At 47.8% G+C, this 13,870-nt stretch overlaps 1 protein-coding gene across 1 annotated transcript in view; it reads right to left on the reverse strand.

Annotated features, from left to right (window-relative positions):
• Window positions 1–5,272, reverse strand: part of LOC119111257 (DE-cadherin) — a 51,363-nt gene extending 46,091 nt beyond the window's left edge. The window contains exons 1-4 of the mRNA XM_037235079.1: window positions 5,253–5,272; window positions 4,144–4,300; window positions 3,426–3,533; window positions 1,978–2,081 (exon numbers count right to left, since the gene is read on the reverse strand). Coding sequence (XP_037090974.1) covers window positions 1,978–2,081; window positions 3,426–3,522 — 201 coding nt within the window. The 5' untranslated portion in view covers window positions 3,523–3,533; window positions 4,144–4,300; window positions 5,253–5,272. The remainder of the gene's footprint in view (window positions 1–1,977; window positions 2,082–3,425; window positions 3,534–4,143; window positions 4,301–5,252) is intronic.
• Window positions 5,273–13,870: the final 8,598 nt, after the last annotated feature.

Here is a 13,870-nt window from a genome sequence, read left to right on the forward strand (position 1 = left end):
ATATCGCCTTTGCAACGGCATAGTGCGAAGAACGGTTGCGTTATTCAAACGATAAGAGAGGCGATGCCGCTAATATTTAAAGTGGAGGGCATATCAGCGCGCGCAGGTATGACACCAGCAGTCCGCTGCGATAAAGGAACACTGTCACGTGTAATGCCAACTGCCAAATTTCTCCGTTCTCTTCGTCACTTAGTTTGACCTCTACAGGTCAATAAAAGGCGAAAACTTGGGAATCCTAGTCTCCCTTCGTTTGATTAAGAAATCAAATAAAACGGGTAGTATGTTTATTTTTACGGGTATTATGTATATCCTCGTCGTGTCGAATGTCATCACATCTGCCAAAAATAGCAACGTCGAAGATAAAGATCGCGTAAAAGTGATATTCTACAAAGTTTTTATTCATGAAACAATCGCAACAAACTTATCCGCTTTCGTCTTACCCACATAAATTAACTTTTGAGGTGGAATGTCAGAGTCACAAAAGACGCCGTGCCCTGACATTTATTCGTTCATCAGACAAATACAACGGAAGAGGTAGCGTCATCACGCATGTGATGTTCACTGCCGTCATGCCCCCAAAAAGTTATTTTCAGGGTCAAAAGTTAAGGTTACAAAAAACAGTATACCAATATTTATTCGTTTACCTCAAAAGCAAACAACAACAGTGAGGGTATCAAGTCATGTCCGTGACGTCCACTTCCGTCACTTTCGTAAGAAATAGTTTTTAAGGTCAAAGGCTAGCGTCACACGGAAGGCAGTACCCCGGCATTCATTCGTTTAGCAAGAAATATAACAAAATGGGTATCATAGCGATGGTCGTGATGCCCACTTTCATCAATCCAGAAAACGTAGTTTTGAAGGTCATCGCACTGGGTCACACATCACATGGCGCCTGGTACTTCTTTATTTACCACAAAGTTTTGGCCAAAGTGTACTGTTTGTTTACCAAAGAAATACAACGAAATGGGTATCATAGCAATGTTTTGATGTCTGCTTTTGTCACATCTAAGTAATGAATTTCGAAGATCAAAGATCAAGTGCATACAAAGTGGAGTAGCTCGGCATTTATTCGCTTGCCAAAAACATACAAGATGCTTTCGTTACACCTGGAAAAATTAAACTAAGATTAAAGATCAGAGTCCCACAAAACACGGCACCTCGGCGTGTATTTGCTTAAAGGGGAAACACCACTAACACCACTAACCAGGCATCATATTCATTCTCATAATGCCCACTTTCGTCATGCGTACAAAAGCTTTGAGTGTCAAAGGTCAAGATCACATATGATCGTGTGCTGTGATATTTCTGCGCTCATAAAACAGCTATAACATTAAGGGTGCTATTTTTGATCTGGTAACGTCCGCCTTCGTCTCGTTTTGAAAAACTGAAAAAAAAATACAAAATGGGCACCATAAAGATGCCCATGATATTCGCTTACGTCACACCTACAGTAATAATTTTTATGGTCAATGGTCAATGTCACACAAAACACTGTATCTTGGCATTTCTTCGTTTGCCAATAGAATTCAACACAGTTAATAACTCAGTGATGTCTGCAATCTCTACTCTCGGCACATTTGCGAAACCTTTCATCTCAGGCCAAAGGTCCAGGTCATGCAAAACGTGGTACCATGACATTCATCTATCCATTACAGAACTACAAAAACGTCATCTACAACAACAAACGAACTACAATCCTAGTGATGATTGTGATGCGTTCTTTCGCCACATCAGAAAAATACATGTCGAGGTCAGAGGCACAGGTTATGAGAAATGTGGTGGCCTGCTTTTTACTGGTTTACCAAAGAATCTCCACCAATTGGATATCATATCGATCCTCGATAACTCTGCTTTCGTTAAGCTTTAAAAAACTTCATCTCCTGGTCAAAAGTCAAGGATGACGCAGTGGCATAGTGAACAGTCCGCTTCATTCCCCCTAGATGCAGATTCATGACCGGACATCTAGGTTTGACTTACCATCTCGTACTCGCTTGTGTCCATTCTGGTGCCCGGTTTCCGGATGATGTAGGTGATGGGGTCGGTGTCCGGATCCTGGGCGACCACGGCTCGTACCAGGGACCCTGTCACAGAGCGCGCGCCAGCCAGACTACCGTAAGGGGACCAATGCACACCAGTGCAATGCACTTTATTTCAGCATGGCTGACACGAAGTGAATGTATATAAGTGCGAATGAGTACATGTATGAAAAAATGAGAGAATACATGAATGAATGAATGAATAAATTGAGCGTGATGGTTCAGTTCTACGGAATAAATGAGACGAGCTGGTAGCATCGCTGATGGGTCAACTGTTAAGACTATCGTTCTCGTCTGGCGTGTTAGTATGTATGCAAGGCTTCGGCCAGGTACTTCCCTGGTCGTCGTCACGTGTTATTAAATCACGTAAAAAATTCCGAGTGACATTTGGCTTTCAACCACGCACGCATCACAGCCCCAGCGTTCTCCGTGGAATTTCGGATTCGAACCGGTGTCTTCTGATCACAACTCCAACGTTCTACCATTGATTTAACCGGGAAGGACATTTCCAAGAAAAGGAGGACACCCCTAAATTATATCGTGCTGTGACATCACAGAAAGCCAATCATCCGGGGTGAGGCTCTGAAGGCTGGCAGAGGAGAGCAAGCATGGTAAAAAGGCGACCACTGATCAGCGTTTAACGAGGTCACCATCATCTACAGAGAGCAGCACTGGAAGGCTAAAAAGTCACGGAGGTAGCACACGTGACGGTGGCTTACAGCTCCATCAGTTTCAAGCGCAGACATCAGCTCGATGTGGCTCCGAATCCTGCGTAGAATTCAACAAATAGAACTTTGCACAACTGTTATAATGTAAGGGCACACTCCTGGCAGAGGAATGACAACAGAGGAATCGGGTTAGCGTGTTGCAACTTTTTGTGCGGTTCGACGGTGGTAAGCTCACTGTATTTGAGGGAGAATTACACATATGTGGGCCACCAATAGCTGATATCTTAAGCTGCGTGTTTAGGAATGGGCGTATTTTTCTCTCTACAGTAGCTTTATTTTTGGCAGCTGATTTTAGCTCACATCGCACTTGTTCTGCGAAGTGAATTTGAAGGATTTTGACTGTCTGACAGTGATTTTGAAGGTGAATTTATGAAGGCGCCAAGATGAGGCAGTACCCCAAAGCTACACCGGAGCTGTAGAAGTTGGGTCAAAGCGTGCTCGTGATGTCCGCTGAAAATTGCAACGATGTTTTCGCCCTCATGTGCTGATTTGAGGATGTATGCTTTTTTCGAATTGTCACTGCCAGTTGCGATGGGTGACGATTAGCACCACCCATGCGGGTGCCGCGGGCACGGCCATGAGGGCACACCAGCAGGAACTGGAGACTACCGTCAAACCACACCGGTTCGTTCTTCCAGTAATCTGCTGGAGACAGGTCTACCTTGGGCGGCGTTCTCATAGACGTGTGCCTCGTAAGAGTCGTCGGAGAACTGGGGCGGCTGGTTGCCGGTCAGCAGCAGGACTTTGGAGACTCTCATCTCCGAGCTCTCTGAAGCATGCCGGCACGACAGGGTCAGGCGAACGCGCTGGGCTCAGTCGTCCGGATCGTCACTCAGTCGGCAGTCAGTCGCATCAGGGCAGGTGATCGTCAGTCAGTCGTCAGTCGCGTCAGGGTAGGTGATCGTCAGTCAGTCGTCAGTCGCGTCAGGGCAGGTGATTGTCAGTCAGTGGTCAGTCGCGTCAGGGCAGGTGATCGTCAGTCAGTCGTCAGTCGCGTCAGGGCAATGATCGTCAGTCAGTCGTCAGTCGCGTCAGGGCAGTGATCGTCAGTCAGTCGTCAGCTGCGTCAGGGCAGGTGATCGTCAGTCAGTCGTCAGTTGCGGCAGGGCAGGGGACAGGCCTGTGCTGATGGGTATGCTGGTTTACTGGGGCCCAAACGTCAGCAAAACAGGCGGGGGAGTGGCACACTCTAACTCTGGCACTGCGGTGTAGCATTAGCTACCCTAGAGTTAACTGCGGTATCTCCGTCAGTGTGATTTTTGCCATGATGTTAAACTTTGCAGGCATGGGCCGGCAAGCGCATGCACTGTCTGCGATTCCACATCACTGTTCGCGCCGCGTCAGCTACGCTCGGTGCTGCTGGTTTGCATGACCCACACCTGTATTGAAGGCGTTGACGGCGAAGCTGGTGCTGCTGGCATCTTTCAGTAAGTCGCTGCCGGCTACTCTGGTGAAGACCCGGCCTCGGTCGTCCACCCTGAACCGGTCAGGACTGCTCACATTGTACTGGACGTCCGGTGAATCCGACTGGGGCAACTAGCGACACCAGTCAACGCATTTCACTTTCAGCCCCCGTATGTATGTCACAACCATTTATGAGATTTGCTAAATATTAATGCGCATAGTACATCCAGTTTTTCTTACTAAGTCGAACATGCGGCAAAATGCGTTGTGTTGCTCTGGTCCTGTGTGGTCTATTGTGGAAGACTGTATTCAAACTGTTGCTGAATTTCATAAGGCCAATACAATGGCGTGAATAATTTTGGTAACAGTATTCAGATTACTTCTCAACTGTAAGATACCGTCACTCTACACATGGTTTGGAGCTCCGATCTTCCCCGGCTTACGATAATAACGAAGCATTAACATAATTTATATTTTGATATTTGTGACACACGGTCATTCTCAGATTCATCTTTGCCTTCATGATTCCGAAATGAACTAACATCAGAATATGTAATAGGGTGGTATGACCACTGAGATTGGTTATACATCTTCTGGCGACTAAAAAAGAAGAAAAAATATGTGGAAAAATGCAATTTTGCGGCCTCAAAGCATTTCGTCGGACAAAGAAGCGTTTATTAATGGCAAGCACTGGTGCCACCCGATTACATTGACCAGATTGCAACAGCTTCCAAACTGCACCGAGGCTTCAAACATTTCGCCCTTCGGGAAAACTGTCGCTTGTATGTAAGCACCGATTTTTGCACGCATTTGGTTCTTCTTTTTGAATACAATCATGATTGATGCACGGATCAAAGGGGAAAATGAAAGTGAAATATATGGCTCAGGCCTGTCCACATCTTGAAAGGAAGTATTCGAATGTATCCAAGGTGACTGAGATTATTATAGATGGAAATTTAATCTATGATATCAGCCCGCGGCTGATTGCTTTTCAGTCCAGTGACGAGGCGCAGGGGACGGGTTAGACATAGGCGTTTTGTCACCAATGAGACGCAAGACTGGAGTCACATCATATGTCACCTACCGTTAGCAAGAGTGTATTTATCTTAGTATCAGCTGTGACATTTCGCAACCTGTACTGTTTCGCATGAAAGTCGGTGACTTCGCTCTGTCTACGCTGCATTTGTCGCTCAGCATCTGAAACATAGATAGATCACTGTGTTTCGACTCTACTTGTATACATGCATGTTGACACACACATTGCATGTATCTCGCCCCCATTGTCGCCCCTTGCTAGTCTACGCCACCTGCGGTTCAAGACGATTGTCTAAGACCGAAGAAGAACCATGTTCTGCAGGTGAGACATCGTGGATGTACCAAGCTGTCTGATGGTGGACCTGTTAGGTGTTATACTTTTACCTCGAGTTCGCACTAAGAGATTACCCCGTTTTACCAAGCACGCCACTTTGTCCCACTGCCTCCCCTTACCCAGCTATTTAAAGAGAGTGCTCCATATTACTGTGAGATTGAACTGGAATGTTCTCATTTTTTAGCTAAAAGCCCGCGAAAATGAACAGAGCATTTCGTGGAGAGTATTTCAAAGTCACCTTGGCATTCATGACGTCATAATAACGGCACTCAAACCCTGCCATTCTATTAGCTATGCAGCGATCACGGTCAATAAAAAATGTAACTGCCGGAGCGCTCATATCTGGTGTTCGTGAGCACGGTTTCAAAAGATAACGTCCGTCAACTGACTCTCAATCAATGCCGCGCAAGGTACGCTGACGTAATCAAACCATGACGGATTGAGGAGCATGTCTTCTAAACAGAGAACTGTGCCGTCCATAGCAGTCTTTTCCACTAAAAAGACATACCTATAGTTATGAGTGAGAGTGTTTTATAACATCTGATGCTTGCCTCATTATCTTAAAATGTGAGACGCTAACCTAGCTGGTTCTTTACGTCCTTTAACTGGTTCTCTGCGCCTATGCATAGCCCGTCCCCAACTCTGTCACTCTCCCCAGATCAGGCGCAATTGATTGCATTGCATCACATTGCGACATTGTCGAAATGTTGTTGCAACCAAGACTAATCACGTCATCACGGGCATAACTTCGTACGATCGCACAAGGCTGGTAGCTGTCCAATTTGCATGCATGCAACGTGATAGGCCTTTACAGTCTTCCGTTTATGCTCAGCTGGCTGATTTCTCGGTTTTGTGGTCCAGAACGTCACCAATCACCACCACCACCAATCACCAATCGTCACCATCATAGTCTTGTAACAGCATGTGGCCGTCGGCCGGAGAGTACTTACTCACTAAGCACGCCATGATCAGCTGAAGCCAAAACCATTCTGTGCGCCGTATCAACATATCCGCTCACTTGGAATTCGAAACACTGTCACTTTCACCGATAACAAGAAACCTATCGTAGGATCCTTGCGGTTCTTCGACCGTTCGACCACATGAAGCGAGCTTTCACAGAGCGTCTCAAAGCTCACTTAGGTCCCAGCCGTGCGATCTAACGGAAAAGCAATGCAGGGAGCGCTCGCGGACGCGGACGTCAGAGCTGCGATAAGATATCTGAGCGACCGATAACTTCGCCAAGCCAAGCCAAGGGCGTTGTGCCGGTGACTGATCCAAGTCAGCCAGGGCCATGTTCGAGGGCGCCAGAAAAGTCCCTCGAGACCGACGATCAAGGAGCCGATTGGGTGTCTGAGTGGCCCGAAGGGCCCAAAGGCCTGGCTGTAGACCGCATTAAGTATCGTAGCCTGTAAGGTCGGGACCTGAAATACCAGTGAGGAGGCATTTTGCAGGGACTGAGAACCTCTTCGGACAATGCGGACCTCAATGTGAACTATAGACCACCAACACCGAACGGTTGGCTTTGTGTCGGTCTGGCTCCTTAGGATCCATCGCCCAGGCAGGAACAGGGCCGGGGTCCGCGATTTGCATTGGTCGGGGTCCCTGAAATAATAAAGTGCCCGCAGACCCATGCGTCGGTGAAGGGCCCACAGTATCTAACGGGGTCCTGTGCCGGCAAGAGGTCTCGAGTCGGCCAGAAGAACATTTGCTGACCATGGACAGGTGCAGGGACAGGACTCCAAATGCCAGGGAACCTCTTGCCCGAGCCAAGTTGTTGGTCGTTGGTCGGGGCCGCTCTGGCAATGAAAGGAGTTGTCATAAGTTGTGACGAGAGTCTGCAATGAGACAGTGGAGGCGCTCTGTGGCCGTTAGGGTCCCCAGTGCCAAACGGGCGGCTCTCAGCCGCATTTCAGTTAGTGGTTTGTTAAGCCAAAATGGAGTCTCAGTACCAATTATTGAACCACTTGCGGCGATGAGGGAACTCGTTACGTCAATGAGGGCTCCAGCGTCAATCCGTGGCCGACTAACCGGGTCAGGGGACTCACCGTGTCAGGGCAGGACCAATGTATCATGCGTCTCTCTAAAGGTCTTTGGGTTGACTAAGGGACTCCGACCTAATGTGCCACTGGAATGGCAGCTGATGGATACCCCGCGCTGAGACGGAATGGCCCTTGAACCTCTGGCCGGGAATGAGAATGTGCTTACACCCGTGTTCTATCTACGGGGCTTCTGACCCGGAAGGAGGGCAAGGGGTTTTATTAATGTTCAAAAGAGTGGAGCGAAATAAGGTCAAGAATGAAAAGGGCAGCTCATGTTTGCTTGAGGATGTCCATCCTTTGCAAAATCATATTGTGAAAAAAAAAACGCTTCGAGCCTGCGCGCTTGTAGCCTCACGTCCAATGACAGCTATGGCCGGGCTGCAGTTTGTGTAAAACCGAACGGAGATGGCCACTGCAGATGACGCCAGGCGGGATCGCCCGGGCGTGCGAAAACGACCGCCGTAAAATAGTGTTTCCGAAAGTCATTCAAATAAATTGGAACCGTTGAAAGACTAAATTGGAACATATATCTATTCTTTACGACTATAGCTAGGACATTTGAACAGATTAACAGTTGCAGCAAAGTGGAAAATATATTTTTTTTTTCTTTCAATTCCATCAGCGGATTCTTGCATCAGTTCGGGGTGTTGTCAATGTTAATCCGTTTCTCTCGTCATTACAAAAATCGTACGAGTGAAAATACGCCAGAACTGCTTTCTAAGCATACAGATTAAAGGGCATTCAATCAAAGGCACTTAGTTCATATCATTTTCGTCCACTCGTTGGCCGTCGGCTGGTGTTAATCGCAGTGCCGACGCCGCGCGGCCTGTGGACAATAGAGCACCGGGCGACGGGGTTTTTGTTTCTACTACTTGCAAGCGCGTATGTTAAAAGCTATGTTACCCCCTTTTTTGTCACTGACCAATTCTGTCTGAAGATTCGATGTAAGCTGGCGAACACGCTGTGGCCATATGATGGCAGTAATGTTGGGAGCGTCAACGCCAACACGAATACCGCTAACATCAGGAGGCACGCGCCTGTCTCCATGCTTTTAAACTGTTGCATCAATTTTTCACTTTCAGAGGGGCCCCAACCTCCTCCCCGTGAAGCTGACTTGAGTCCTCAATGCTCCTCTTAGTCATCCCGAAAAGGTAAAAAAAATCTTAAACCAATGAAATCCAGAAAAATGCCCTGGAATGCTGCTACATTGGCGCGGAAAAGGACAAGCCCCCCCCCCCCCCCCCCCCCCCTATTGGGACGGACCATTAAGGGCGATAAGAGCGGGCCGAAGGTGGTATTAAGGGGCCCGGCCCTGTTGACTGGACTCTCAAATACCAGTCAGAGGGCCCTTTGCGCCGATTGAGCCCCTGAGTCCATGAGGGCCTCTATGTCGGTCAGACACCACCAGTCCCGAACAGTCGACTCCGTGTCGGTCTGGGCCTGAGAGTGCCCAAATCCCAACCAGGATCAAGGCTGGCGATCGCGATTTACAAGTATGTCAGAGGCTATGGGTGCGCTCGGGACACAAGGGGGAAGCACGGTTCCGTATCACCCTCCTTTGGATCCACCATTGGCCTGAGCAGTTTGATAGATGGGACCCGACAAGAACATAGGACCATTCATTCAAATAAAAAGTCCCCAAGACACAATATGGGGGCCCAGGAATGATCGAGTGTGCCCGAGCAGGTCAACAGATGGGGGGACGGCCCGATAACAGCATAGGACGCTCCATTCCAATAATAAATGCTTTTTCTCCCGACATTTTATTTTCATCTCCCGAGCTCCCGACAAGCGTGTGGGACCCTCCATTCAAATAGGAAGTAACCAAGACGCAATGTAGATGATCCACGTACAATCAAGTGTGCCAGGGTAGTCCATGAGAAGGGGCCCCGCCAGGAACGTAGAGCCCTCAATTCAAATCAGAATCATCCATGATCTAGTGGGGAGGGCCCGAAAGATGGAGTGTACCCGTGCAGGCTATCAGATAACCCCTGACACGGACGTAGGGCACTACATTAAAATACTAAGACCCAATGTGCAGGGCCCTCGAACCATCCAGTGCGCCCGAAGAGGTGCACAGATGGCCACGACGAGTACGTATGGGCCTCTATTCTAAAGGAAGCACCCAAGACCCAATGTCGAGGACCCCCAAACGACTGAGTATGCCCGAGCAGGTTAACAGATAGGGCCTCGACAACAGCGTAGGGGCCTTAGCAAGTGGCAAAAAATTGGGAGGGCCCTAGACCAATGCAGAGGGCCCATGGACATAGCGTGAGTGTGCCAGTAGGTTAGCCGTGACCAACGTGAAGGGCCCCTGAGCAAATAAGAATACCCCGGAATGTCAACATATGGGCCCCCTGGCTCTAACATATGGAGCGTTTCGGGCGAATGGAAAGTATCCCTGGAAGGTCTCTGATTGACTAAGAGTGTCCCGGCTCGGTAGCACGGTGAGCCCCAACAACAGCACAAGGCCCTCTGAGCAAAAGCAAAGAAATCAAGGGCAACGTAAAAGGCCTCCTAACGATCATATTGCCCCCGCAATTGGACATACGGGGGCCCCGGAAATAGTGTAAGGCCTCTGTAGAGCGTAGTCAGTCTTAAGACCTCTAAATCGTTCACCTCTCGATCAGAGAAGAATAATTTTTATCTGCTCGCGGGCGCTTCACTTTCGCTTGCAATTTTTATTGGTTAACTGGAACCCCAAAGACTCCAGTATTGTTGCGTTTTGTGTAAAAAGTACGTCTGTTGGCCGGTTTGACCTTTGGCCTCTGATCCGCCTCTGTCGTTTCCGGAAATGATTTGCACTTGGATTAGTCAGCAATTCGTTAAACGTTTTCAATGATCAAATACAAGTAGAAAGGCTGCAGGACAACCTGCAAGGCAGCTCCGATCCTTTGCAATATGAAACCAGATGCCTATAAAAACTCAACCCGTCATATGTAACGTAAATTAATTCATTAATCAATGTTTGCTTCATGCCCTTCATGCCCTTCGAGCCCTTCAGCCTCCAAATCTGTCCTTTATTTTTTGTCCTTGACTCCCTAAGGCCCTTGGAGTACCCTCCAACCGACGCAGGGAGCACCAATTATTGCAGGGAACCCAACAAATGCGAATATCTGTCCCGGCTTTGTCCCTGCCTGGTAAATGGGACCCCAGAACTCATGAGCCCAGGGAACCATTTCTAGCCGCTGTGCACCGTATCGGCCTGCGCAGACCGGCACGAGCGAATTGTTTGATATCCCATTATTCCAGGGTTTCTCAGTCGGTACAAGAAGCCCTCTGACTGACATTTGAGGACACAGCCCTGCGGGCCTGGATGCTTAATGTAACCTGCAGGCAGCCCATTTGGGCGCGAAGGGCCCAAATGGGCTGCCTGTATCCAGTAGAACCCTTCCTCATCAGTCTCGAGGCGTCCTTCGGGTACCTTCGAACACCACCCCTGGTCGACCTGAGACCACTTTCCGACACAGGCCCTCGTTGAGCACTGGGGACCCCTGATCGACGCAGGGGGCCCCTCACTGACGCATCGGCCCCGACTCTTGTAAGTCGCGATCGCCAGCCTTGACCCTGGATGGGACTTGGGCACTCTCAGGCCCAGACCGACACGGAGTCGACTGTTCAGGACTGGTGGAGCCTGACCGACATAGAGGCCCTCACGGACTTAGGGGTCTCAATAGGCGCAAAGGGCCCTCTGACTGGTATTTCAGAGCCCAGTCAACAGGGCCGGGCCCCTTAACACCGCGTTCTGCCAGTTCTTATGGCCCTTAATGGTCCGTCCCGATAGGGCGGGGGGGGGGGGGGCTTGCCTTTTTCCGCTGCTTGCGCCAATGTAGCAGCACTCCAGGGCATTTTTCTGGATTTCATTGGTTTAGGATTCTTTTTTACCTTTTTCGGGATGACTGTGAGGAGCATTGAGGACTAGCGTCAGCTTTAGGGGGAGGAGTTCGGGACCCCTCTGAAAGCGACAAATTGATGCAACGGTTTGAAAGCATGGAGACAGGCGCATACCTCCTGATGCTGTTGAAATACGACCAATGCTGTTGAAATACAACCAAATCGCATGGTAATCCCCATCTCCCGACTATTTTACGGCACATGGGTAATGCTCACTACGGTCACGAGCATGATGATCGCTTGCATCGATTTCAGCGCGGAAATTAAAGCACAATGGGCAGTGCTTCACACGACCTGTGGTCATTGTGGAATGCGGCGATCAACTGGTGCCCCCAAGTCGCCAGACATCCGCACAGCGAGGGCAAAGAGGCTCGTCACTCTAACAGCTTATGCCAGCTACAAGGCTCATGATAAATGTTGATTCATTATTCTGACATAATTCGGAAAACTCTTCAGAGATACGAAAAGTACACCTCTTTGTCACCATTTTCCCCGGTCAGTCATATCGCTTTGGCAGCGGCATAACGCGAAGAACGGTTGCGTCATTCAACGATAAGAGAGGCGATGCCGACCATGTTTACACTGGAGGGCATATCAGCGTGCGCTGGTACACCAGCAGGCCGCTGCGATAAAGGAACACCGTCACGTGTAATGGCCAACTGGCAAATGCCTCTGCTCTCTTCGCCACTTAGTTTGACCTCTACAGGACAATAAAAGGCGAAAACTTGGGGATCCTAGTCTCCCTTCGTTTGAATAAGAGATCAAATAAAACGGGTAGTATGTTTATCCTCGTCCTTTCAAATGTCATTACATCTGCCGAAAATAACAACGCCGAAGACTGAGGTCGCGTAAAAATGATATTCTATTAACTTTTGCTCACGAAACAATCCCAACAAGCTTATCCGCTTTCGTCTTACATAAATTAACTTTTGAGGTGGAAGGTCGGAGTCACAAAAGACGCCGTGCCCTGTCATTCATTCGTTCATCAGACAAATACAACAGAATAGGTATCGCCATTGCGTAAGTGATGCTCACTGTCGTCATACCCAAAAAAGTAATTTTCAGGATCAAAAGTGAAGATAACAAAAAATGGCACACCAATATTTATTCGTTTACCTAAAAAAGCAATATTCATTCGTTTACCTAAAAAAACAAACAACAGTAAGGGTATCAAGCCATGTCCGTGACGTCCACTTCCATCACTTTGGTAAGAAATAGTTTTTAAGGTCAAAAGGCTAGCGTCACACAGAAGGCAGTGCTCCGGCATTCATTCGTTTAACAGGAAATACAACAAAATGGGTACCATGGTGACGGTCGTGGTGCCCACTTACGTCAGTCTAGAAACGCAGTTTTCAGGGTCATCGCACTAGGTCACACATCACACGGCGCCTGGCACTTCGTTATTTACCACAAAGTTTTGGCCAAAGTTTACAGTTTGTTTACCAAAGAAATGCAACGGAATGGGTATCGTAGCAATGTTTTGATGTCTGCTTTTGTCACATCTAAGAAATGAATTTCGAAGATTAAAGATCAAGTTCATACAAAGTGGAGTAGTTTGGCATTTATTCGCTTGCCAAAAACATACAAGAGGCTTTCGTTACACCTGGACAAATTAAACTAAGATCAAGGATCAGAGTCTCACATAGCGCGGCACCCCGGCGTGTATTTGTTTAAAGGGGAAACACCACTAACACCACTAATCAGGCATCATATTCATTCTCGTAATGCCCACTTTCGTCGTGCGTACGAAAGCTCTCAATGCCAAAGGTTAAGATCGCATGCGATCGGGCACTGTGATATTTCTGCGCTCATAAAGCAGCTATAAAATTAAGGGTGCTATATTTGATCTGGTAACGTCCGCGTTCGTCTTGTTTTGAAAAAAACTAATAAAAATATAAAATGGGCATCATAATGATGCCCATGATATTCGCTTACGCCACACCTACAGTAATAATTTTTAAGGTCAATGGTCAACGTCACACAAAACACTGTATCTTAGCATTTCTTCGTTTTCCAGTAGAATTCCACACAAGTAATAACTCAGTAATGTCTGCAGTCTCTACTCTCGGCACATTTGCGAAACCTTACATCTCAGGTCAAAGGTCCAGGTCATGCAAAACGTGGTACCATGACATTCATCTATCCACTAAAGAACTACAAAAACGTCATCCTAGTGATGATTGTGATGCGTTCTTTCGCCACATCGGAAAAATACATGTCAAGTCAGATGCACAGGTTACGAAAAATGTGGTGCCCTGCTTTTTACTGGTTTACCAAAGAATCTCCACCAATTGGATATCATATCGATCCTCGATAAATCTGCTTTCGTTAAACTTTAAAAGCTTCATCTCCTGGCCAAAAGTCAAGATGACATAACAGAGCGGATTCTGACATGTTTTG

The sequence above is a fragment of the Pollicipes pollicipes genome, unplaced genomic scaffold (assembly GCF_011947565.3).
Source record: "Pollicipes pollicipes isolate AB1234 unplaced genomic scaffold, Ppol_2.1 Scaffold_7261;HRSCAF=8764_pilon_pilon_pilon, whole genome shotgun sequence".
NCBI classification, from domain to species: domain Eukaryota; kingdom Metazoa; phylum Arthropoda; class Thecostraca; order Pollicipedomorpha; family Pollicipedidae; genus Pollicipes; species Pollicipes pollicipes.